Here is a 26092-nt window from a genome sequence, read left to right as displayed (position 1 = left end):
TCCCCCGCCCCTCAACATGACACGTGATGAGGCCACTCCCCCCAACATGACCAAGCCGCCCCAGTGTGTATAACTGTAAATAGTAGGGAGGCTATTCTTTCAGTTGGATGAGGCCCTGCTCTTTACCAAGTGGCGTCTTAGTGTCAGTTGGTGGTGGTACATAGACGGCTGCGGAAAAAGACGGGAGAGTCAATTTGGCCTGAGGGATGTCAAAGGCTCTGCTATACAAATTGATAGAAAGTGGTGTTTGGGGGGGGGGGGCATATGTCATTATAAAATCCATGTACAGTAGCAAGTGGGCAGTTAAAAATTGGCAAAAGAATACACATTTCTTTCCACAGGGTCAGGGTCTGGGTCAGGTGGGTGAGATAGAGATGCAGCTTAAGCCCCACCCTCTTCAACATATATATATATATATCAACGAATTGGCGAGGGTTCTAGAACAGTCTGCAGCACCCGGTCCTCACCCTACTAGAACCCTACTAGAACCCTACTAGAACCTGAAGTTAAATGTCTACTGTTTGTTGATGATCTGGTGCTTCTTTCACCAACCAAGGAGGGCCTACAGCAGCACCTAGATCTTCTGCACAGATTCTGACAGACCTGGGCCCTGACAGTTAATCTCAGTAAGACCAAAATAATTGAAGCCCTCTGAGAGAGTGAGTGAGAGAGTGAGAGAGTGAGAGAGTGAGAGAGTGAGAGAGTGAGAGAGATACAGAATGGTGTGTGAGAGAGTGAGATACAGAATGGTGTGAGAGAGTGAGAGAGTGAGATACAGAATGGTGTGAGAGAGTGAGAGATACAGAATGGTGTGTGAGAGAGTGAGATACAGAATGGTGTGAGAGAGAGTGAGATACAGAATGGTGTGAGAGAGAGTGAGATACAGAATGGTGTGAGAGAGAGTGTGATATTCCGTTATGTACCTGGCCATTCCAAAATCTGATACCTTCACCACCAGAGCATCGTTCACCAGACAGTTCCTCGCTGCCTAGAGAGAGAGAGACAAGAGATTGGCTGTTATTCTAAACAGATCTGTGCCTATTGGCAGAACGGCTCACTAACTACCTCCCTATTGGCTAGGTGTCTGTATACTATGATCCTATTGGCTGATAGACTCACCAGGTCTCTGTGTATGAAGCCGTGTGCCTCCAGGTGTTCCATCCCCTCTGAGACGTCCTGACAGATACTCAGTAAGGACCCCAGGCTGAAGGTGTCCCGACGCTGCCTGAAGTAAATAAACAGGGACAGGGTTAGAGTTAAAACCTACAGGAGGGTATCTCTCCAGGAACAGGGTTGGAGTTAAAACCTACAGGAGGGTATCTCTCCAGGAACAGGGTTAGAGTTAAAACCTACAGGAGGGTATCTCTCCAGGAACAGGGTTAGAGTTAAAACCTACAGGAGGGTATCTCTCCAGGAACAGGGTTAGAGTTAAAACCTACAGGAGGGTATCTCTCCAGGAACAGGGTTAGAGTTAAAACCTACAGGAGGGTATCTCTCCAGGAACAGGGTTAGAGTTAAAACCTACAGGAGGGTATCTCTCCAGGAACAGGGTTAGAGTTAAAACCTACAGGAGGGTATCTCTCCAGGAACAGGGAACAGGGTTAGAGTTAAAACCTACAGGAGGGTTTCTCTCCAGGAACAGGGTTAGAGTTAAAACCTACAGGAGGGTATCTCTCCAGGAACAGGGTTAGAGTTAAAACCTACAGGAGGGTATCTCTCCAGGAACAGGGTTAGAGTTAAAACCTACAGGAGGGTATCTCTCCAGGAACAGGGAACAGGGTTAGAGTTAAAACCTACAGGAGGGTTTCTCTCCAGGAACAGGGTTGGAGTTAAAACCTCCAGGAGGGTTGGAGTTAAACCCTACAGGAGGGTATCTCCAGGAACAGGGTTGGAGTTAAAACCTACAGGAGGGTATCTCTCCAGGAACAGGGTTGGAGTTAAAACCTACAGGAAGGTATCTCACCAGGAACAGGGTTGGAGTTAAAACCTACAGGAGGGTATCTCTCCAGGAACAGGGAACAGGGTTAGAGTTAAAACCTACAGGAGGGTTTCTCTCCAGGAACAGGGTTGGAGTTAAAACCTCCAGGAGGGTTGGAGTTAAAACCTACAGGAGGGTTTCTCTCCAGGAACAGGGTTGGAGTTAAAACCTCCAGGAGGGTTGGAGTTAAACCCTACAGGAGGGTATCTCCAGGAACAGGGTTGGAGTTAAAACCTACAGGAGGGTATCTCTCCAGGAACAGGGTTGGAGTTAAAACCTACAGGAGGGTCTCTCTCCAGGAACAGGGTTGGAGTTAAAACCTACAGGAGGGTATCTTTTACATTACACTTTAGTCATGTAGCAGACGTTCTTATCCAGAGAGACGTACAGGAGCAAATTAGGGTTAAGGGCACATTGGCAGATCAGGGATTCGAGCCAGCAACCTTTTGGTTAACCTGCCTAGAACAGCCCTGCAGTATGCTATTCTGATTGGGGAAAAATATATATATATATTTTTGAAACATTGAAAAATGAAAGAAGCGTTCCGCAACATGTTTCTGAGCATAGATCTAATGACGTTGGTCTTATTTTTAATATTACCTGACGTAATTGAGCAGACATCCCAGTCCCATGAACTCAGTCACAATGTAGATGGGTCTCTGGTGAGTACACACTCCATACAGCTGCACCAGCTTAGGATGGGTGAGACGCCTGACACACACACACACACACAATGTGGGGATCTCATGGTTACAAAACATTAGAATGTGTGTGTGCATCTATCCATCTATCTATCCATCTATCGATGTGTGCCATCTGTCAGCCCGTGTTTGTGTGTGTGTGTGTGTCCTGTGTGACATGTATTGTACTCACATCATAACCTTGGCTTCCTCTATGAAGTCCTCTTCGTACATGGCTCCCTCTCTGATAGCCTTGATGGCTACTTTGTGTTGAGCTCGCCATTTCCCCAGCCGCACCACCCCAAACTGACCACAACCCAGCTCCTTCATGAAGGTCAGCTCACAAGGGTTGATCTCCCACTTCTCTGTATGGAGTAGAGTAGAGTAGAGTAGAACAGGGTAGAGTAGAGTAGAGTAGAACAGGGTAGAGTAGAGTAGAACAGGGTAGAATAGAACAGGGTAAAGTAGAGTAGAACAGGGTAGAGTAGAACAGGGTAGAGTAGAACAGGGTAAAGTAGAACAGGGTAGAGTAGAACAGGGTAGAGTAGAACAGGGTAGAGTAGAGTAGAACAGGGTAGAGTAGAACAGGGTAGAGTAGAACAGGGTAAAGTAGAACAGGGTAGAGTAGAACAGGGTAGAGTAGAACCGGGTAGTGTAGAACCGGGTAGTGTAGAACCGGGTAGTGTAGAACAGGGTAGTGTAGAACAGGGTAGTGTAGAACAGGGTAGTGTAGAACAGGGTAGAGTAGTGTAGAACAAGGTAGAGTAGTGTAGAACAAGGTAGAGTAGAACAGGGTAGAGTAGAGTAGAACAGGGTAGAGTAGAGTAGAACAGGGTAGAGTAGAGTAGAACAGGGTAGAGTAGAGTAGAACAGGGTAGAGTAGAGTAGAACAGGGTAGAGTAGAGTAGAACAGGGTAGAGTAGAGTAGAACAGGGTAGAGTAGAGTAGAACAGGGTAGAGTAGAGTAGAACAGGGTAGAGTAGAGTAGAACAGGGTAGAGTAGAGTAGAACAGGGTAGAGTAGAGTAGAACAGGGTAGAGTAGAGTAGAATCTCACCGTAGCTGAAGCCTGCTGTGGATGGAGCAGATCTCTCCTTCCCTACTGGATACCTCAACCTGGCTACCAGACCTGAGAGAGAGGAGAGGAGAGAGAGAAAGAGAGAGGCGCAAGAGAGAGAGGGATGAGAGAGGAGATAAAAGGGCGAGAGCGAGAGAGACTCTGGCAATGTTAACATATGTTTCCCATGCCAATAAAGAGCCTTGAATTGAAGTGAAAGAGTGTGTGTATCCCATGTGAATACATGTTTATTGTGTGTGAGTGTGTGTGTGAGTGTGTGTGCTCTACCTGCAGCGTTGTGATTGTGGTACTCGATGAGGTCAGGTATCAAGGTGAACAGGTGTTTCTCAGCCAGGTAGAACTGTCTGGGGCAGCCTGAGGTCTCCTTGATGTGGTAATGCCGGATAGCTGCACCTCCCTCCCTATGACGGTCACACAACATTTATACAACGTTCGAATGATGTTTTACTGACACAAGTATTCTAACATTATGAACTAGGGTGATGCGTACCCTGCTGACTTGGTGTACAGGGAGACGGTGTAGGCGCCTGGCTTACTGGAGTCTCTTACCATGAACCCTCCCTCTTTATCCTGTACAGGGAGACAGAGTTACACAGACAGTACACGCCCACACACACAGTGCCCACGCCCGCCCACACGCCCACACACAGTAAACACGCCCACACACAGTAAACACGCCCACACACAGTGCCCACGCCCACACACACACACACACACACACAGTGCCCACGCCCACACACACACACAGTAAACACGCCCACACACACACAGTAAACACGCCCACACACACACACAGTAAACACGCCCACACACACACACAGTAAACACGCCCACACACAAACACACACACACAGTAAACACGCCCACACACAGTAAACACGCCCACAGTAAACACGCCCACACACAGTAAACACGCCCACACACAGTAAACACGCCCACACACACACAGTAAACACGCCCACACACAGTAAACACGCCCACACACAGTAAACACGCCCACACACACAGTAAACACACAGACATAAATAAAACAGTTTTTCTCACCTCTGTCCGCAGTAGTTCTTCAGCTTTGTTCCGGTTGACACGTTTACTGTACCAGCTGAAACACACAACACTAATCCATTAGTTCACACTATCATATAACACTTAAAGACTCACCCAAATAAAATCAACATTTATTACATTGTTTAATATACAAAAAAAATATATATATATTTTTAAAAAGTCCAATAGTTTGTGGACACTTGCTCGTTGTAGACACTCTTCAGGGAAGTCTTTCCACTAAAACAATGGATCATTTGAAGGGACTTTGTTCCATTCAACCACAAGAGCATTAGTGAGGTCGGCCACTGATGTTGGGCGATAAGGCTCGCAGTCGGCGTTCCAATTCACCCCCACCCCCAAAAAAATCATATTTATTATTATTTAACCAGGTAGGCAAGTTGAGAACAAGTTCTCATTTACAATTGCGACCTCAACTGGCCTACCTGGTTAAATAAAAGTTGAAATAAAAAATATGAAAAAATAAAATAGCTGGCCACTAGACTATCTAAACTTAGTCATCATGATTGAATTACTGACCGGGGGACACGATTAAATTGTCAGTCAGTCTCAGATATATTAAAATGTGCAAACCTTTCTCCCCATACTCTGGCAAAATGTGGAGAATTTTAGGAAATAAAAGTTATAAAATTGCTAAATGTTATCTTCGCCCAGTGGCAAAATGTGGAGAATTTTCAGAAATAACATTTAGCAATTTTATAACTTATCTTCGCCCAGTGACAAAATGTGTAGAATTGCATGAAAATAACTGTTTAAAAAAAAAAGAGAGAGAGAGGGGGGATGCTTCATAATGTTGGTGGTGATGGTTATTATAAAGTTGACATTTAAGTTTACATTTCAAAATGGTTATGGTATAGACGTCCCAAGGATCCCTCTTAGCATCTACCCTTGCGTTACAAAACAATGTAAAACGGTATGTCCCTCGCTTTACTCACGCATATTGTTCCAGGTTCCCCAATTTTTTATCTGTCACGTAGTTGCTGGGGATGTAGCCCTCCTTCCTGCATGTCAACAAACAAACAAACTCAATAGTAGTGGGCCAACCATAGAAGAAGAAGCGACAAAGATCCAAGCTACAGTGAGAGATGATATACCGGGGGCCAAGCTACAGTGAGAGATGATACACCGGGGGCCAAGCTACAGTGAGAGATGATATACCAGGGGCCAAGCTACAGTGAGAGATGATATACCGGGGGCCAAGCTACAGTGAGAGATGATATACCGGGGATATAAGCTACAGTGAGAGATGATATACCGGGGGCCAAGCTACAGTGAGAGATGATATACCAGGGGCCAAGCTACAGTGAGAGATGATATACCAGGGGCCAAGCTACAGTGAGAGATGATATACCAGGGGCCAAGCTACAGTGAGAGATGATATACCAGGGGCCAAGCTACAGTGAGAGATGATATACCGGGGGCCAAGCTACAGTGAGAGATGATATACCAGGGGCTACAGTGAGAGATGATATACCGGGGGCCAAGCTACAGTGAGAGATGATATACCAGGGGCCAAGCTACAGTGAGAGATGATATACCAGGGGCCAAGCTACAGTGAGAGATGATATACCAGGGGCCAAGCTACAGTGAGAGATGATATACCGGGGGCCAAGCTACAGTGAGAGATGATATACCAGGGGCCAAGCTACAGTGAGAGATGATATACCGGGGGCCAAGCTACAGTGAGAGATGATATACCGGGGGCCAAGCTACAGTAAGCACACGCTCACATACACACCGTACTGACCCGTATATGTTGCGGGCCTTGTACCAGTTGATGTCACATTTCTCCAGTATGACGTATTGTCCTCCTTTGGTCATAGTCAGGTCATGTGGTTCAGTACCATGGAAGTCATACAGAGCTATCACAACTTCCTCGACACCACTACCATCGTCAGGGCTGTGTACGGGAGGGGGGAGGGGGAGGGGGAGGCCGACGAGACTGGAGGAGGACAAAGGGAGGGACAAAGGGGCGAGAGAAGGGAGGAGAGGACAAAGGGAGGAGAGGACAAAGGGAGGAGAGAAGGGAGGACAGAAGGGAGGAGAGAAGGGAGGAGGACAAAGGGAGGAGAGAAGGGAGGAGGACAAAGGGAGGAGAGAAGGGAGGAGGACAAAGGGAGGAGACAAAGGGAGGAGGACAAAGGGAGGAGGACAAAGGGAGGAGAGAAGGGAGGAGAGAAGGGAGGAGAGAAGGGAGGAGGACAAAGGGAGGAGAGAAGGGAGGAGGACAAAGGGAGGAGAGAAGGGACATTTCTTAACTTTGTTGTTTTTGTTGTATCAAGCTTGTCTTGTTGCTAGGCTATGACTCATTTTTGTTATAGCTTATTATTTGTAGAGTAATATTACAACAGAAATTCTAGAAGGCCCATCAGGTCATATCAAGAAACCATGTCATCCACCATCTCAGATTGTTCTGAAATTGTTTCAGCAGTTAGCAACAGGTAAGATTAGCATTCCTGTAACATTATTTTGTTTAAATATAATTATATCTCTGAGAAATAATAGCGAATTGAATTGAACCTAACATCTGATTTGGACCACAAGTGTTCATTACAATGATAAAGACGCCCAATAAAATGTATCAAATGCCACCCATGGGACCCCCCACACACCCCACCCCAACAACCAGTATATAGTATGAATTCTCTATGTCTGGCAGGTAGCATGAAGTTGTTGCTTGGAGTATTGCTTCTTCCTCTTATGTAATGTATTCCATCGGAATCTGCTGATGTTTTTATTTTCCCCTGTTCAGAGAAATTAGCCATTGAAGTCCGTGCATTACTTGTCAGACAGAGAACTGATACTGTATATTGGTTGTTGCGGTGGGATTGGTGTCGGGGTAATGCTAATGTTTCAGGAATGCTAATCGTATCGGTTTCCAACTACAGAAACTATTTCAAAACAATCTGAGATAGTCAGTGTCTTTAAAATCTCTTTCTTGTGCTTTTTGAGGTTGGATGACTCCGAAGTGTGTGTGTGTGTGTGTGTGTGTGTGTGTGTGTGTCTGTGTCTGTGTCTGTGTCTGTGTCTGTGTCTGTGTCTGTGTGTGTGTGTGTGTGTGTGTGTGTGTGTGTGTGTGTGTGTGTGTGTGTGTGTGTGTGTGTGTGTGTGTGTGTGTGTGAGCGATTGAGGAACTAGTTGAACAGTGTTCTTACCCTTCCTGTGCCCTCCTCTCCAGGTATGGGAGGAAGAAGTTTCCTCGAAACTGAAAAGAGGAAGAAGAAGATAATTGTTCTTTCATTATTCAAAGTCAACAGCTACAGAGAACATGTACTCATGAGTTTGTGTGTGTCTATATGTGCATTCGTGATCTATAGGTGAACTTATAACCCACAACCCCTTGCAGGTTGTTTCATAACCCACATGCTTTTGGTCAGAAAAATGTGAACACTGTGCTATATATATATATATATATATATATATACACACATCTCCTTTATTTAACCAGGTAGGCCAGATGAGAACAAGTTCTCATTTACAACTGCGACCTGGCCAAAATAAAGTAAAGCAGTTCGACACAGACAACAGAGTTACACATGAAATAAACAAACATACAGTCAGTAATACAGTAGAAAAGTCTATATACAGTGTGTGGAAATGGCGTGAGGAGGTAAGGCAATAAATAGGCCATAGTAGCTAAGTAATTACAATTTAGCAAATTAAAACTGGAGTGATAGATGAGCAAGTTGAAATACTGGTGAGCAAAAGAGCAAAAAAGTAAATAAAAACAATATGGGGATGAGGTAGATTGGATGGGCTATTAACAGATGGGCTATGTACAGCTGCAGCGATCAGTCAGCTGCTCAGATAGCTGATGCTTAAAGTTAGTGAGGGAGATAAGTCTCCAACAAAAAAAATTTGCAATTCGTTCCAGTCATTGGCAGCAGAGAACTGGAAGGAAAGGTGGCCAAAGGAAGTGTTGGCTTTAGGGTTGACCAGTGAGATATACCTGCTGGAGCGCATGCTACGGGTGGGTGTTGCTATGGTGATAGTAGTCTAATGTTATAGAACAGTAGTCAAGTTGACAGGTCACAAGACGAGGACTTCAACATGGCACGTCAAAGGAAGTAGCCTAACTGAACTACGAACACCAACTGTAAGTCTAGAACCTCTCACACAGTCTAATATAATATTAACTCCTGGAAGAAATAAGCATTTCTTGCAGTAAAATTGTACATGTGTACATTTTGAATCAGAAACAGCAGAATATGATTTTCTTTCAGCATTTTAAGAGAAGAACCCTGATCACTGCTCTTGCTGGTATCACTGCTCTTGCTGTATCACTGCTATCACTGCTCTAGCTAGTATCACTGCTCTAGCTGGTATCACTGCTCTTGCTGGTATCACAGTATCACTGCTCTAGCTAGTATCACTGCTCTTGCTAGTATCACTGCTCTAGCTAGTATCACTGCTCTAGCTAGTATCACAGTATCACTGCTCTAGCTAGTATCACAGTATCACTGCTCTAGCTAGTATCACAGTTCTTGCTAGTATCACAGTATCACTGCTCTAGCTAGTATCACTGCTCTTGCTAGTATCACTGCTCTTGCTAGTATCACTGCTCTTGCTAGTATCACAGTATCACTGCTCTAGCTAGTATCACAGTATCACTGCTCTAGCTAGTATCACTGCTCTTGCTAGTATCACTGCTCTTGCTAGTATCACTGCTCTAGCTAGTATCACTGCTCTAGCTAGTATCACAGTATCACTGCTCTAGCTAGTATCACAGCATCACTGCTCTAGCTAGTATCACAGCATCACTGCTCTAGCTAGTATCACAGCATCACTGCTCTAGCTAGTATCACAGCATCACTGCTCTAGCTAGTATCACAGCATCACTGCTCTAGCTAGTATCACAGCATCACTGCTCTAGCTAGTATCACAGTATCACTGCTCTTTCTAGTATCACTGCTCTAGATAGTATCACTGCTCTTGCTAGTATCACTGCTCTAGATAGTATCACTGCTCTTGCTAGTATCACTGCTCTAGCTAGTATCACAGTATCACTGCTCTAGCTAGTATCACAGTATCACTGCTCTAGCTAGTATCACAGTATCACTGCTCTAGCTAGTATCACAGTATCACTGCTCTAGCTAGTATCACAGTTCTTGCTAGTATCACAGTATCACTGCTCTAGCTAGTATCACAGTATCACTGCTCTAGCTAGTATCACAGTATCACTGCTCTAGCTAGTATCACAGTTCTTGCTAGTATCACAGTATCACTGCTCTTGCTAGTATCACTGCTCTTGCTGGTCTAGCTAGTATCACAGCATCACTGCTCTAGCTAGTATCACAGCATCACTGCTCTAGCTAGTATCACAGTATCACTGCTCTTGCTAGTATCACTGCTCTTGCTAGTATCACTGCTCTTGCTAGTATCACTGCTCTTGCTAGTATCACTGCTCTTGCTAGTATCACTGCTCTTGCTAGTATCACTGCTCTAGCTAGTATCACAGTATCACTGCTCTAGCTGGTCTAGCTAGTATCACAGTATCACTGCTCTTGCTGGTCTAGCTAGTATCACAGTATCACTGCTCTAGCTAGTATCACAGTTCTTGCTAGTATCACAGTATCACTGCTCTAGCTAGTATCACAGCATCACTGCTCTAGCTAGTATCACAGCATCACTGCTCTAGCTAGTATCACAGCATCACTGCTCTAGCTAGTATCACAGCATCACTGCTCTAGCTAGTATCACAGCATCACTGCTCTAGCTAGTATCACAGCATCACTGCTCTAGCTAGTATCACAGCATCACTGCTCTAGCTAGTATCACAGCATCACTGCTCTAGCTAGTATCACAGTATCACTGCTCTAGCTAGTATCACTGCTCTTGCAAGTATCACTGCTCTTGCAAGTATCACTGCTCTTGCAAGTATCACTGCTCTTGCAAGTATCACAGTATCACTGCTCTAGCTAGTATCACTGCTCTTGCTAGTATCACAGTATCACTGCTCTAGCTAGTATCACTGCTCTTGCTAGTATCACTGCTCTTGCTAGTATCACTGCTCTAGCTAGTATCACTGCTCTAGCTAGTATCACTGCTCTTGCTAGTATCACTGCTCTTGCTAGTATCACTGCTCTTGCTAGTATCACTGTTCTTGCTGGTATCACAGTATCACTGCTCTAGCTGGTATCACAGTATCACTGCTCTAGCTAGTATCACTGCTCTTGCTAGTATCACTGCTCTTGCTAGTATCACTGCTCTTGCTAGTATCACTGCTCTTGCTAGTATCACTGCTCTTGCTGGTATCACTGTATCACTGCTCTAGCTGGTATCACAGTATCACTGCTCTAGCTAGTATCACTGCTCTTGCTAGTATCACAGTATCACTGCTCTAGCTAGTATCACTGCTCTTGCTAGTATCACAGTATCACTGCTCTAGCTAGTATCACTGCTCTTGCTAGTATCACTGCTCTAGCTAGTATCACAGTATCACTGCTCTAGCTGGTATCACAGTATCACTGCTCTAGCTAGTATCACTGCTCTTGCTAGTATCACAGTATCACTACTCTAGCTAGTATCACTGCTCTTGCTAGTATCACAGTATCACTGCTCTAGCTAGTATCACTGCTCTAGCTAGTATCACTGCTCTAGCTAGTATCACAGTATCACTGCTCTTGCTAGTATCACAGTATCACTGCTCTTGCTAGTATCACTGCTCTTGCTAATATCACAGTATCACTGCTCTAGCTAGTATCACTGCTCTTGCTAGTATCACTGCTCTAGCTAGTATCACTGCTCTAGCTAGTATCACTGCTCTAGCTAGTATCACAGTATCACTGCTCTTGCTAGTATCACAGTATCACTGCTCTTGCTAGTATCACAGTATCACTGCTCTTGCTGGTATCACTGCTCTAGCTAGTATCACAGTATCACTGCTCTAGCTAGTATCACTGCTCTTGCTAGTATCACTGCTCTTGCTAGTATCACTGCTCTTGCTAGTATCACTGCTCTAGCTAGTATCACTGCTCTAGCTAGTATCACAGTATCACTGCTCTAGCTAGTATCACTGCTCTAGCTAGTATCACAGTATCACTGCTCTAGCTAGTATCACTGCTCTAGCTAGTATCACTGCTCTAGCTAGTATCACTGCTCTAGCTAGTATCACAGTATCACTGCTCTTGCTAGTATCACAGTATCACTGCTCTTGCTAGTATCACAGTATCACTGCTCTTGCTAGTATCACAGTATCACTGCTCTAGCTAGTATCACTGCTCTAGCTAGTATCACTGCTCTAGCTAGTATCACTGCTCTAGCTAGTATCATAGTATGACTGCTCTAGCTAGTATCACTGCTCTTGCTAGTATCAGTATCACTGCTCTTGCTAGTATCATAGTATGACTGCTCTAGCTAGTATCACTGCTCTAGCTAGTATCACTGCTCTAGCTAGTATCACTGCTCTAGCTAGTATCACTGCTCTAGCTAGTATCACTGCTCTAGCTGGTATCACTGCTCTAGCTGGTATCACAGTATCACTGCTCTAGCTGGCATCACAGTATCACTGCTCTAGCTGGCATCACTGCTCTAGCTAGTATCACTGCTCTAGGGGGGGGGACCATTAACACTACACTAACACACCACCTAGTAGAGGAGGGGGACCATTAACACTGTACACTAACACACCACCTAGTAGAGGAGGGGGGACCATTAACACTGTACACTAACACACCACCTAGTAGAGGAGGGGGGGACCATTAACACTGTACACTAACACACCACCTAGTAGAGGAGGGGGGACCATTAACACTGTACACTAACACACCACCTAGTAGAGGAGGGGGGGGGACCATTAACACTGTACACTAACACACCACCTAGTAGAGGAGGGGGGGACCATTAACACTGTACACTAACACACCACCTAGTAGAGGAGGAGGGGGACCATTAACACTGTACACTAACACACCACCTGGGGGGGCAAATAACACTGTACACTAACACACCACCTAGTAGAGGAGGAGGGGGACCATTAACACTGTACACTAACACACCACCTGGGGGGGGGGGGAATTAACACTGTACACTAACACACCACCTAGTAGAGGAGGAGGGGGGACCATTAACACTGTACACTAACACACCACCTGGGGAGGGGGGCAATTAACACTGTACACTAACACACCACCTAGTAGAGGAGGGGGGACCATTAACACTGTACACTAACACACCACCTGGGGAGGGGGGCAATTAACACTGTACACTAACACACCACCTAGTAGAGGAGGGGGGGACCATTAACACGGTACACTAACACACCACCTAGTAGAGGAGGGGGGGACCATTAACACTGTACACTAACACACCACCTAGTAGAGGAGGAGGGGGGGACCATTAACACTGTACACTAACACACCACCTAGTAGAGGAGGGGGGGACCATTAACACTGTACACTAACACACCACCTAGTAGAGGAGGAGGGGGGGGGACATTAACATTGTACACTAACACACCACCTAGTGGAGGAGGGGGACCATTAACACTGTACACTAACACACCACCTAGTAGAGGAGGGGGGGGGCATTAACATTGTACACTAACACACCACCTAGTGGAGGAGGGGGGGGGGGACCATTAACACTGTACACTAACACACCACCTAGTAGAGGAGGAGGGGGGACCATTAACACTGTACACTAACACACCACCTAGTAGAGGGGGGGGGGACCATTAACACTGTACACTAACACACCACCTAGTAGAGGAGGGGGGACCATTAACACTGTACACTAACACACCACCTAGTAGAGGAGGGGGGGGACCATTAACACTGTACACTAACACACCACCTAGTAGAGGAGGGGGGCATTAACACTGTACACTAACACACCACCTAGTAGAGGAGGGGGCATTAACACTGTACACTAACACATCACCTAGTAGAGGAGGGGGCATTAACACTGTACACTAACACACCACCTAGTAGAGGAGGGGGCATTAACACTGTACACTAACACACCACCTAGTAGAGGGGGGGGGGACCATTAACACTGTACACTAACACACCACCTAGTAGAGGAGGGGGGGACCATTAACACTGTACACTAACACATCACCTAGTAGAGGAGGAGGGGGGCATTAACATTGTACACTAACACACACCTAGTGGAGGAGGGGGACCATTAACACTGTACACTAACACACCACCTAGTGGAGGAGGGGGGACCATTAACACTGTACACTAACACACCACCTAGTAGAGGGGGGACCATTAACACTGTACACTAACACACCACCTAGTAGAGGAGGGGGCATTAACACTGTACACTAACACACCACCTAGTAGAGGAGGGGGCATTAACACTGTACACTAACACACCACCTAGTAGAGGAGGGGGCATTAACACTGTACACTAACACACCACCTAGTAGAGGAGGGGGCATTAACACTGTACACTAACACACCACCTAGTAGAGGGGGGGGACCATTAACACTGTACACTAACACACCACCTAGTAGAGGAGGGGGACCATTAACACTGTACACTAACACATCACCTAGTAGAGGAGGAGGGGGGGGGCATTAACATTGTACACTAACACACCACCTAGTGGAGGAGGGGGGACCATTAACACTGTACACTAACACACCACCTAGTAGAGGGGGGGGACCATTAACACTGTACACTAACACACCACCTAGTAGAGGAGGAGGGGGGACCATTAACACTGTACACTAACACACCACCTAGTAGAGGAGGGGGGGACCATTAACACTGTACACTAACACACCACCTAGTAGAGGAGGAGGGGGGCACCATTAACACGGTACACTAACACACCACCTAGTAGAGGAGGGGGGGGACCATTAACACTGTACACTAACACACCACCTAGTAGAGGAGGAGGGGGGGCATTAACACTGTACACTAACACACCACCTAGTAGAGGAGGAGGGGGGGGCATTAACACTGTACACTAACACACCACCTAGTAGAGGAGGGGGGGGGACCATTAACACTGTACACTAACACACCACCTAGTAGAGGAGGGGGGCATTAACACTGTACACTAACACACCACCTAGTAGAGGAGGAGGGGGGCACCATTTGAGAAGTTAACCTGCCCCATATGCATTGGGTAACCTGATTAGGGCATCCACCCACGGTCATCAGACAGATCACATTTAGACTATGTTTTTAAAATATTATTATTATTTTATGATTATTACTCATGTTGAAACATAAATGTTATGTTAAAGAGGCAGACAATAAAAATTTCATTTTCATACATTTGCCAAAAAAGGGGAATTTGCAGGAAAAACACCCACTCTAAATAAAACAGATAACACCAATTGACCAGAAAGCATCACTTGATTCCATGGAGGAATTATTATGAGCTTATTTCAAAATAAAAATAAATTGTTGCTGTGGCTTGTTTCAAAAATCACAAGCTCGTATGTTTTTGCATATTTGGGAAGCAGCACACATTTTACCTTTATTTAACCAGGCAAGTCAGTTAAGAACAAATTCTTCTTTTCAATGACAGGCGTGGGAACAGTGGGGTTAACTGCCTGTTCAGGGGCAGAACGACAGATTTGTACCTTGTCAGCTCGGGGGTTTGAACTTGCAACATTTCAGTTACGAGTCCAACGCTCTAACCACTAAACCACTAGGCGACCCTGCCGCCCACATGGCAATAGGCGGATTATTGAGTTGCGGCTGTCAGTGAAAAGCATCTTTAAAAAATGTGTTGAACATAAAAATAAAAATAAATAATGTTGAGACAAGAAGGGGTGGTGTGTGTGCCGAGGCAAGTCTCTCTCCTGAACGGCTCTGTCTCCCGCCAACTATTGCACATTCAGTATTTCATTATGTGAACTGTTGACTGTTAGATGTTTTCATTTTTATAAATTCACCAGTAGTAAATGTACCGTTAATCCCCAAAACCCTTGGTTACATCAATTTCGGTTGTACATGTCTGTGTGTTCGATTTTATACTCCTGTCAGCGACTGAAATAGACGAAGCCACTAATAGGAAAGGGTGTCCACATACTTCTGGCAATGGGGCGGCAGGGTAGCCTAGTGGTTAGAGCGTTGGACTAGTAACTGGAAGGTTGCAAGGTCAAACCCCCGAGCTGACAAGGTAAAAATATATGTCGTTCTGCCCCTGAACAGGCAGTTAACCCACTGTTCCTAGACCGTCATTGAAAATAATAATTTGTTCTTAACCGACTTGCCTGGTTAAATAAAAAATGAGAAGAGGGGATAGATCTCACGGTCTCCAAACAGGTTGTACTCCTCACAGCCCGGGGCCAGTTTCTCTGCCTGACGACAGCACAGCCACACGCCCTCCATCCAGAACTGAGGATGGAACTTAGCAACGATCACAGAGTTGTCCCTTATCTCTGAAATACATCCAACATCAACACAAGAGAGAAAGGAAAAACATCTGGTTAATCAGATTACCTGACAAAAAAAACAACAACATACAGCCTACCTACAGATGTAGGATCTTAATTTGATCACTCTTTTGTTACTGACAATTTTCCTGCACAACTTTTATAGTATTCGAGGTTTTACAATTTTTTAAAGAAAAGAAAACCTTCTAAAAGATGATTTCTACTTTAAAAAGATGCAAGACTTGCTTTGATATAACAAAACAACAAAAAAAATCTATCAACCCCTACAAAACAATGTCGATTAATGATATTCCACATCATTTCCCTGCTGCAGCAAACTGGCTCAAATTACGATTCTACATCTGTATGCTGGGACAACAACAGATATAGAGTTTACAGTGTTGCATAGAATACAATACCTAGATGATTTAAAAATAAAAATGGCTAGTCACTGACCTTCCTTAATGTTTTGGACCCAGATCCTCCTACTCTCATAGCTGGGAGCAAATACATAGAGAGTGCTGGTGTCATACACCACCTGGGGGGGGGAAATTAACACTGTACACTAACACACCACCTGGGGGGGGGAAATTAACACTGTACACTAACACACCAACTGGGGGGGGACGACAATTAACACTGTACACTAACACACCACCTGGGGGGATTAACACTGTACACTAACACACCACCTGGGGGGGGGGGGAATTAACACTGTACAATTAACACCACCTGTACACTAACAACACACCACCTGGGGGCGACAATTAACACTGTACACTAACACACCACCTGGGGGGGGGACAATTGACACTGTACACTAGCACACCACCTGGGGGCGGCGGCGACAAATTAACACTGTACACTAACACACCACCTGGGGGGGGGTTGGGGACAATTAACACTGTACACTAACACACCACCTGGGGGGGGACGACGACAATTAACACTGTACACTAACACACCACCTGGGGGGGTTGGGGGGGACAATCAACACTGTACACTAACACACCACCTGGGGGGGTTGGGGGGACAATTAACACTGTACACTAACACACCACCTGGGGGGGGGGGAATTAACACTGTACACTAACACACCACCTGGGGGGGGGGGAAATTGACACTGTACACTAACACACCACCTGGGGGGGGGCAATTAACACTGTACACTAACACACCACCTGGGGGGGACAATTGACACTGTACACTAACACAACCTGGGGGGGGGACAATTGACACTGTACACTAACACACTACCTAGTAGAGGAGGGGGGGCCATTAACACTGTACACTAACACACCACCTAGTAGAGGAGGGGGGGGGGCATTAACACTGTACACTAACACACCACCTAGTAGAGGGGGGGGACATTAACACTGTACACTAACACACCACCTAGTAGAGGAGGAGGGGGCATTAACACTGTACACTAACACACCACCTAGTAGAGGGGGGGGTAATGAGGGGGTATTAACACTGTAATGAGGGGGGTATTAACACTGTAATGAGGGGGGCATTAACACTGTAATGAGGGGGGGGGGGTCTACCATCATACTGGCTGTATATGTAGCACCACACCTGGAAGGGATATTTGTTCTGACAGGGTAGGACTCCATCATTCTTCACGATCTCCACACACCTGACTTTCTGCAGGTCGATGGACCCCTTCTTAAACCTCTTCTGTGAACAATGAACAGAAGGACAGAACACGGTGAGGTTTTGGAGAGGAGAGAGACAGAAGGACAGAACACAGTGAGGTTTTGGAGAGGAGAGAGAACACAGTGAGGTTTTGGACAGGAGAGACAGAACACAGGTGAGGTTTTGGACAGGAGAGACAGAAGGACAGAACACAGTGAGGTTTTGGAGAGGAGAGAGACAGAAGGACAGAAGTGGTGAGGTTTTGGACAGGACAATAGTTTGACTAACAGGATATGGGCCCAGTCAGACAGGAGACCTAAAGGACATAGGAGCAGTCTGATAGGAGAGATAAAGGATATAGGAGCAGTCTGATAGGAGAGATAAAGGATATAGGAGCAGTCTGATAGGAGAGATAAAGGACATAGGAGCAGTCTGATAGGAGAGATAAAGGACATAGGAGCAGTCTGATAGGAGAGATAAAGGACATAGGAGCAGTCTGATAGGAGAGATAAAGGACATAGGAGCAGTCTGATAGGAGAGATAAAGGACATAGGAGCAGTCTGATAGGAGAGATAGGACATAGGAGCAGTCTGATAGGAGAGATAGGACATAGGAGCAGTCTGATAGGAGAGATAGGACATAGGAGCAGTCTGATAGGAGAGATAAAGGATATAGGAGCAGTCCATACATAACCTCCATCGTACAGGGAAAGGTATGCGTCTGCCAGTCTCACCTCTACTCTGAACTCATAGTATGTGAGCTTGGTCTTGGTGAGGACGAACACTCACCTCTACTCTGAACTCATAGTATGTGAGCTTGGTCTTGGTGAGGACGAACACTCACCTCTACTCTGAACTCATAGTATGTGAGCTTGGTCTTGGTGAGGACGAACACTCTCTCCTTGTAGTTCAGCGGTGACGTCAACCTCTTCTGCTGAGACCGCTTGATCAGGGTCTCCTCCAATAGCGTGTCAGCACTCATCTTGGACCCGCCCACTCCCTCCACTCTGCCATCGAACACTGACTGGACCCACCTGGACCGGAGAATATAATAGAAAATAGTAGAAAAGAATAGAAAATAGTAAAATAGAATATAATAGAAAATAATAAATAGAATAGAAAATAGTAAAATAGAATAGAACAGAAAATAGTCAAATAGAATAGAAAATAGTAGAATAGAAAATAGAATAGAAAATAGTAGAATAGAAAATAGTAGAACATAGTAGAATAGAAAATAGTAGAAAATAGTAAAATAGTAAAATAGAATAGAAAATAGTAGAATAGAAAATAGTAGAATAGAATAGAAAATAGTAGAATAAAATATAATAGAACATAGTAGAATATAATAGAATACAAGCATGTTGTCAAAATGCTACTATATGAAGGCGCTTAAATCTGATTGAAAACAACCCCAGGTACTTTGCCCTTTGGTAGGTTGTGATATCAGCTTTGAAGTGATCTGATAATGGTACATTCAGTAGAAGTCCTCTCTCTTCTCACTAGATCAATAAATCCTTTACAGATCACCTCCTTCGGAAAGTATTCAGACCCCTTGACTTTGTCCACATTGTTTTTTTATAGAAATGTTTGCACATTTATTAAAATGTACAACAAAATTGAGCTCAGGTGCATCCAGTTTCCAATGATCATCCTTGAGATGTTTCTACAACTTGGAGTCCACCTGTGGTAAATTCAATTGATTGGACATGATTTGGAAAAGGCACACACCTGTCTATATAAAAAGGTCCCACAGTTGACAGTGATGGTCGTCCGGGTTAGGGAGGTTTTGGCCGGTAGGGATATCCTTGTCTCATCGCGCACTAGAGACTCCTGTGGCGGGCCGGGCGCTGTGCACGCTAACCAGGTCGCCAGGTGCACGGCGTTTCCTCCAACACATTGGTGCGGCTGGCTTCCGGCGCGCTGTGTTAAGAAGCAGTGCAGCTTGGTTGGGTTGTGTTTCGGAAGACGCATGGATTCTGAGCTTCGTCGCTCCCGAGCCCGTACAGGAGTTGTAGCGATGAGACAAGATAGTGACTACTAACAATTGGAACTGACTTGCCTAGTTAAAGGTAAAAAAATAAAAAATACCATGAAATTGGGTAGAAAAAGGGGGGTAAAAAGAATACAGATGTGCCAAGCTTGTAGCGTCAAACCCAATCTCTGCCAAAGATGACTTTCGTGACGAATTTACTTTGCTGCTAGCTGTTTGTAATGTTTTGTCTGCTGAGAGCTGTCCTCACATAATCGCATGGTTTGCTTTCACCGTAAAGCCTTTTTGAAATCTGACACGCCAAGCTAAACTGTGTTTTGGTATATTGCACTTGTGATTTCAATAACATTTTATATTTTTAGTAATTTAATTTGAATTTGGCGCTCTACAATTCACAGGATGTTGACGGAAAATGATCCCGCTAACGGGATCGGTGCGCCAAGTGGTGGTTAAGCGGCTGAGCAATGAGAGGAAACTGGTTTGTGTCCATCGTGTATTCCCGTGAGCTGAATTATAATAATAATAATAATAAATGCCATGAGCAATGAGAGGAAACATGAAATGTTTGTGTCCATCCCTGTGTATTCTACCAACTGAGCTACAGAAGGACCACAATTATTTTTTTTTTTTTTTTTTTAAAGCCTGGAATAAATCATTAAAAAGGCAACCCATAATTAAATTACACAAATATTTTAGCTCCTGTACAGCAAATGGCATGTATATAGATTGAATGTAGGCCTGTCTCACACTTGGAGGTTCTCTTTGTGCCAAACACTTTCTTTCTTATATATATATATATATATATATATATATATACACACTACTAATATACTAAACATATATATTTACTGCTAAATAATTATTCCTTGGATAACAATATTTACTATTATGTATTGATTTATCTTCATGTGGTGCGCACTGCACACCAATAATTATCACAACCTAGTGCTTAGAGCGTTGGACTAGTAACCGGAAGGTTGCAAGTTCAAATCCCTGAGCTGACAAGGTACAAACAAACCTGTCGTTCTGCCCCCTGAACAGGCAGTTAACCCACTGTTTCTAGGCCGTCATTGAAAATAAGAATTTGTTCTTAACTGACTTGCCTAGTTAAATGAAGGTAAAATATATATATATTTTTAAAACAGCATACCACTGCTGGCTTGCCTAAGCAGGGTTGGTCCTGGTCTGTCCCTGGATGGGAAACCAGATGCTGCTGGAAGTAGTGTTGCTCCAGTAGGAGGAACTCTTTACTCTGGTCAGAAAAAAAATATATATATTTCCTAATGCCCCAGGGAAGTGATTGGGGACATTGCCCTGTCTAGGGTGCAATCTTTCAGATGGGATGTTAAACGGGTGTCCTGACTCTCTGTGGTCACTAAAGATCCCATGGGACTTATTGTAAGAGTGGGGGTCCTGGCTAAAATCCCAATCTGGCCCTCATACCATAATGGTCACCTAATCATCCCCAGTTTTACAATGGGCTCATTCATCCCCTCTCCCCTGTAACTATTCCCCAGGTTGTTGCTGTAAATTAGAAATGTGTTCTCAGTCAACTTACCTGGTAAAAACAAGGGGAATAAATAAATTAGTGAATTTTTTAAATGTTTTTATTTATTTTTTAAATGTTTCAATCAATCCCGGGTTGCCAAATGTCATTCATTCATACACACACTTCAACAAGCACGCAACAGGTGCATCTGAAACAAAGTTAATCAGTCCCTCTGAGAATACACTGTACTGCATGCTGGCCTACTCATGTGTGACAGTGTGTGTGTGTGTGTGTATGTGTGTCTAGATCCTTGTAGTTTGTTTTCAGGGGAATGGAACATCCTGTTGGCTTTAAATACATTACACTACATTCAGAAAGTATTCAGTCAGCCTGACTTTTTCTACATGTTGTTACATTACAGCCTTATTCTAAATTGAATTAAATTGTTCCCTCAAATTTACACACAAAACCCCCTAAATAACAAAGCAAAATTCTATGTTTATTTATTGCTAATTTATATATATTTTTTTAATTAAATCTAATTTACATAAGTATTCAGACCCTTTACTCAGTATTTTGTTGAAGCACCACCTTTGGCAGCGATTACAGCCTCGAGTCTTCTTGGGTCTTTTAGGAGCCTTTTGGCAAACTCCAAGCGGGCTATTATGTGAATTCTACTGAGGAGTGGCTTCCGTCTGGACACTCTACCATAAAGGCCTGATTGGTGGTGTGCTGTAGAGATGGTTGTCCTAAAAAAAGTTCTCCTATCTCTATCAGAGGAACTCTGTCAAAGTGACCATTTTTTGTCACCTTTGTCACCTCCCTGACCAAGGCCCTTCTCTCCCGATTGCTCAGTTTAGCCACCCGGCCAGATCTAAGGAGAGTCTTGATGGTTCCAAACGATCTTCCATGTAAGAATGATGGAGGCCATTTTGTTCCACAGCTTCGAAAGTCCCCAATAAATGTTTTGGTACCCTTCCCCAGATTTGTGCTTCGACACAATCCTGTGTTGGAGCTCTACAGACAATTCCTTCGACCTCATGGCTTGGTTTTTACTCTGACGTGAACTGTCACTATATAGACAGAAACATGTCAACGGAGCTCAATTTCGAGTCTCATCGCAAAGGGTCTGAATACTTATGTAAATAAGGTATTTCAGTTTTGTCTAAAAACCTGTTTTCGCTTTGTCATTATGGGGTATTGTGCGTTCGTTGAGGGAAAAACATATTTAATCCATTTTAGAATACGGCTGTAAGGTAATAACATGCGGGAAACGTGAAGGGGTCTGAATTACGTTCAGAATCTGGTGGGCTTTCTGGAATAAGGTCAAGCATATATTGTGGTAGAAAGGGCAATAGAGGATCAAATTAATTTTAGTTATCTAATTCTTCGAGGTCACGCGTGTGTGAGTGTGGCGCTTTCAGTGAACGGAATCTCTCTCAAACTGATTTCCTAATGTCTCGATGCTGACCGCTTCTATTTATTTAACTGCACTACTTTATACAGTCAATTTACAGGCTCGTCCAAAGGCATGTTACTACTTTGTATTTGTGGTACATTTTGACCAAATAAAACATAATTTACGCGCGGACATAGGCAGTAGGCGACCCACAGTGCGATAAGACACACACTCACACCTGCCGCGGTGGTGATTTCTCTATGGACTTTGAGTAGATCTCCGGAGCCGATTCCGTTCCCTTCCAGACAGAAACCCGGTAACGAGCCTACATATCTATTCTCGCAACTCAGACAAACATTTCTCGGTTGTGTCGAAATCTCGTTTATTGCACTGAAAGTAGCCAGTCGTTTCACCCGCAATTTAAATGTCCAATATGATATAGGAAATTACTCTTACCTTTTCTTCCGAGAGTGAACTGATATTATTCTGCCTCCACTGACTGTCACTATGTGACCAGCATAACCAGGAAGCGACACAGACTTCCCTAGTGTACACTAATTTCACACGGTGCCGCGCGGTGAAACACCACTTCTCATTCATTTTCAATTGAAGAGACGCGGAGACCAACGCGGACCGTTGAACGGCGCGGAGGAGGCGAATTGTTTTTTTAAAACGTTTCCGAACGTTATGCAAATCACCAGCGGCGACCGCTGAGCGATGACCAATCATATCGAGTTGTTGCCATGACGAATTTGACGCATTGCGACCCAACATTGAAGTCTTTCTTCAACAAAGATGGCGGACAAAAATACTAGTACAGATGCAAATGTAAATTATTATAACATCATAAAAAAATAATGCAAAAATAATAATATATATATATATAGTTGAAAGTAATATCTTAGTTAATGTAGAGACATACGGTTATACGTATTGTTTTTTTCTTCATAATGTTAATTTACGAAAATCGTTATTTAGCAAGCTGGCTGACTAGTTCACATTAGCCAGTTAGCTGGTTAGCTTTATGGGTGTTGTGACATGAGTTTGACATTGTAATTCTGTCTGTTTCATGTTCTGGACATTTATAATACTGAGGCCCCCAGAGATATCTATAAAACCAGACATTCATGCTTCATAGATAACAACCATAAGGGAAATAAAACTGGGGGGTGGAGGGGGGGTGGAGGGGGGCATGGGCCACAAAATAACACACACCCTCTAACACATGACCACACGAACAGGGGGGCGGGACAATGCACATATTCACTACATGTCAGAAGGTCATAAGTTCAGCAATCAATCATATTTTTGACACCTGTCATCAATCAATCATTTTGACACATGCTGTATCCTATTACTCTCTTACCGGTACAGAGTCAATGTGGAGGCTATATACAGGGGGTACCGGTACAGAGTCAATGTGGAGGCTATATACAGGGGGTACCGGTACAGAGTCAATGTGGAGGCTATATACAGGGGGTACCGGTACAGAGAGAATGTGGAGGCTATATACAGGGGGTACCGGTACAGAGACAATGTGGAGGCTATATACAGGGGGTACTGGTACAGAGTCAATGTGGAGGCTATATACAGGGGGTACCGGTACAGAGTCAATGTGGAGGCTATATACAGGGGGTACCGGTACAGAGACAATGTGGAGGCTATATACAGGGGGTACTGGTACAGAGTCAATGTGGAGGCTATATACAGGGGTACCGGTACAGAGTCAATGTGGATGCTATATACAGGGGGTACCGGTACAGAGTCAATGTGGAGGCTATATACAGGGGGTACCGGTACAGAGACAATGTGGAGGCTATATACAGGGGGTACCAGTACAGAGTCAATGTATGGGGGCACAGGTTCGTCGAGAGAATTTGTAAAGTGACTCTGCATAGATAATAAACAGTGAGTAGCAGCAGTGTACAAAACATGATAGGTGTAGTATTTAATCAAATCGGAGATTTCATTTCAACCAGTCGAGAACGCAGGAAATAGGAAACCGCACACTGCTCTTGATAGTATCACTGATCTTAAATAAGCTTGACGTAATAGGCTTCACGGCCTTCGTCAGAGCTTTTGTGACCAGTGGAAAATGTGAAACGCTTTATTGAAAGAAGTTTCATTGTCCAGGTGTTATAAATACATAATACATGCATTATAAATATTAGAACTGTAATATTATATTGTAAAAACATCTGGTGTGCATTATAACAGGAAGACAGAGGAGGTGTAAAAGACAAAGGGAAAGAGGTAAGAACAGAGGAGCAGGGGAAGACAGCATATGATCAATGAATCACAGTGCTACCCTAATATTCTCTCAGTTCATCACTATTACATCATAGGGTCTCTAGTGGTGTCTCCTAACCAGCCTTGGGCTCCCAGTCGGCCCGAAGGTTATCTTAAGAGCGGGTGAGGTGGCGATGACGGGACTATGTGTTGGCCTCCACTCTCACATCTAAACTTACCCGCAGACGAGAGACAGGTGGATAGAGAGAGAGCATGATTAAGCCTGAAGTGGCTTTAGTTTGTTTTATTCTAACACTGTCAAGTCATCATAATCATCAGGAGGTGAAGTGCAAAACTGACCTGGGATCATTAACTCTGGGACTACTGCATCTCTTTAATAATACTTCCTGTATAATATAAACTGACCTGGGATCATTAACTCTGGGACTACTACATCTCTTTAATAATACTTCCTGTATAATATAAACTGACCTGGGATCATTAACTCTGGGACGACTACATCTCTGTCTGTATTTCAATGTAAAGCATTTCTTTAATAATACTTCCTGTATAATATAAACTGACCTGGGATCATTAACTCTGGGACTACTACATCTCTTTAATAATACTTCCTGTATAATATAAACTGACCTGGGATCATTAACTCTGGGACTACTGCATCTCTTTAATAATACTTCCTGTATAATATAAACTGACCTGGGATCATTAACTCTGAGACTTTCTTTAATAATAGGGTGGCAGGTAGCCTAGTGGTTAGAGCATCAAAGTGAGAGTAACTGGGAATTGAATAACTGCAGTTGACATAGTTAAGTAAATGGAAGAATAAGCTTATTACAATGTGGATGGCTCTTAAAAGAGCCTTTGGTTGTGCATAGTGTAGTCTATGCTGTTGCCAGGGAACAGCACCTTCTTAAAAGAGCCTTTGGTTGTGCATAGTGTAGTCTATGCTGTTGCCAGGGAACAGCACCTTCTTAAAAGATCCTTTGGTTGTGCATAGTGTAGTCTATGCTGTTGCCAGGGAACAGCACCTTCTTAAAATAGCCTTTGGTTGTGTATAGTGTAGTCTATGCTGTTGCCAGGGAACAGCACCTTCTTAAAAGTGCCTTTGGTTATGCATAGTGTAGTCTATGCTGTTGCCAGGGAACAGCACCTTCTTAAAAGTGCCTTTGGTTATGCATAGTGTAG

The 26092-nt window shown here is 44.2% G+C and overlaps 1 protein-coding gene across 1 annotated transcript in view; it reads right to left on the bottom strand.

The window, feature by feature from the left end:
* Positions 1–23276, bottom strand: part of tec (tec protein tyrosine kinase) — a 36203-nt gene extending 12927 nt beyond the window's left edge. Inside the window, 17 exon segments of the mRNA XM_046319503.1 lie at positions 924–988; positions 1120–1225; positions 2579–2689; positions 2852–3023; positions 3715–3786; positions 4003–4136; positions 4226–4305; positions 4780–4834; positions 5733–5798; positions 6545–6696; positions 6698–6739; positions 7953–8002; positions 16020–16148; positions 16599–16680; positions 17721–17822; positions 18624–18813; positions 23114–23276. Of these exon segments, the coding sequence (XP_046175459.1) occupies positions 924–988; positions 1120–1225; positions 2579–2689; positions 2852–3023; positions 3715–3786; positions 4003–4136; positions 4226–4305; positions 4780–4834; positions 5733–5798; positions 6545–6696; positions 6698–6739; positions 7953–8002; positions 16020–16148; positions 16599–16680; positions 17721–17822; positions 18624–18761 (1556 nt within the window). The 5' untranslated portion in view covers positions 18762–18813; positions 23114–23276.
* Between the last annotated feature and the right edge of the window lie 2816 nt (positions 23277–26092).

Source organism: Oncorhynchus gorbuscha, linkage group LG21 (assembly GCF_021184085.1).
Source record: "Oncorhynchus gorbuscha isolate QuinsamMale2020 ecotype Even-year linkage group LG21, OgorEven_v1.0, whole genome shotgun sequence".
NCBI classification, from domain to species: Eukaryota; Metazoa; Chordata; class Actinopteri; order Salmoniformes; family Salmonidae; genus Oncorhynchus; species Oncorhynchus gorbuscha.
This window is presented reverse-complemented; position numbering and strand designations above follow the sequence as displayed.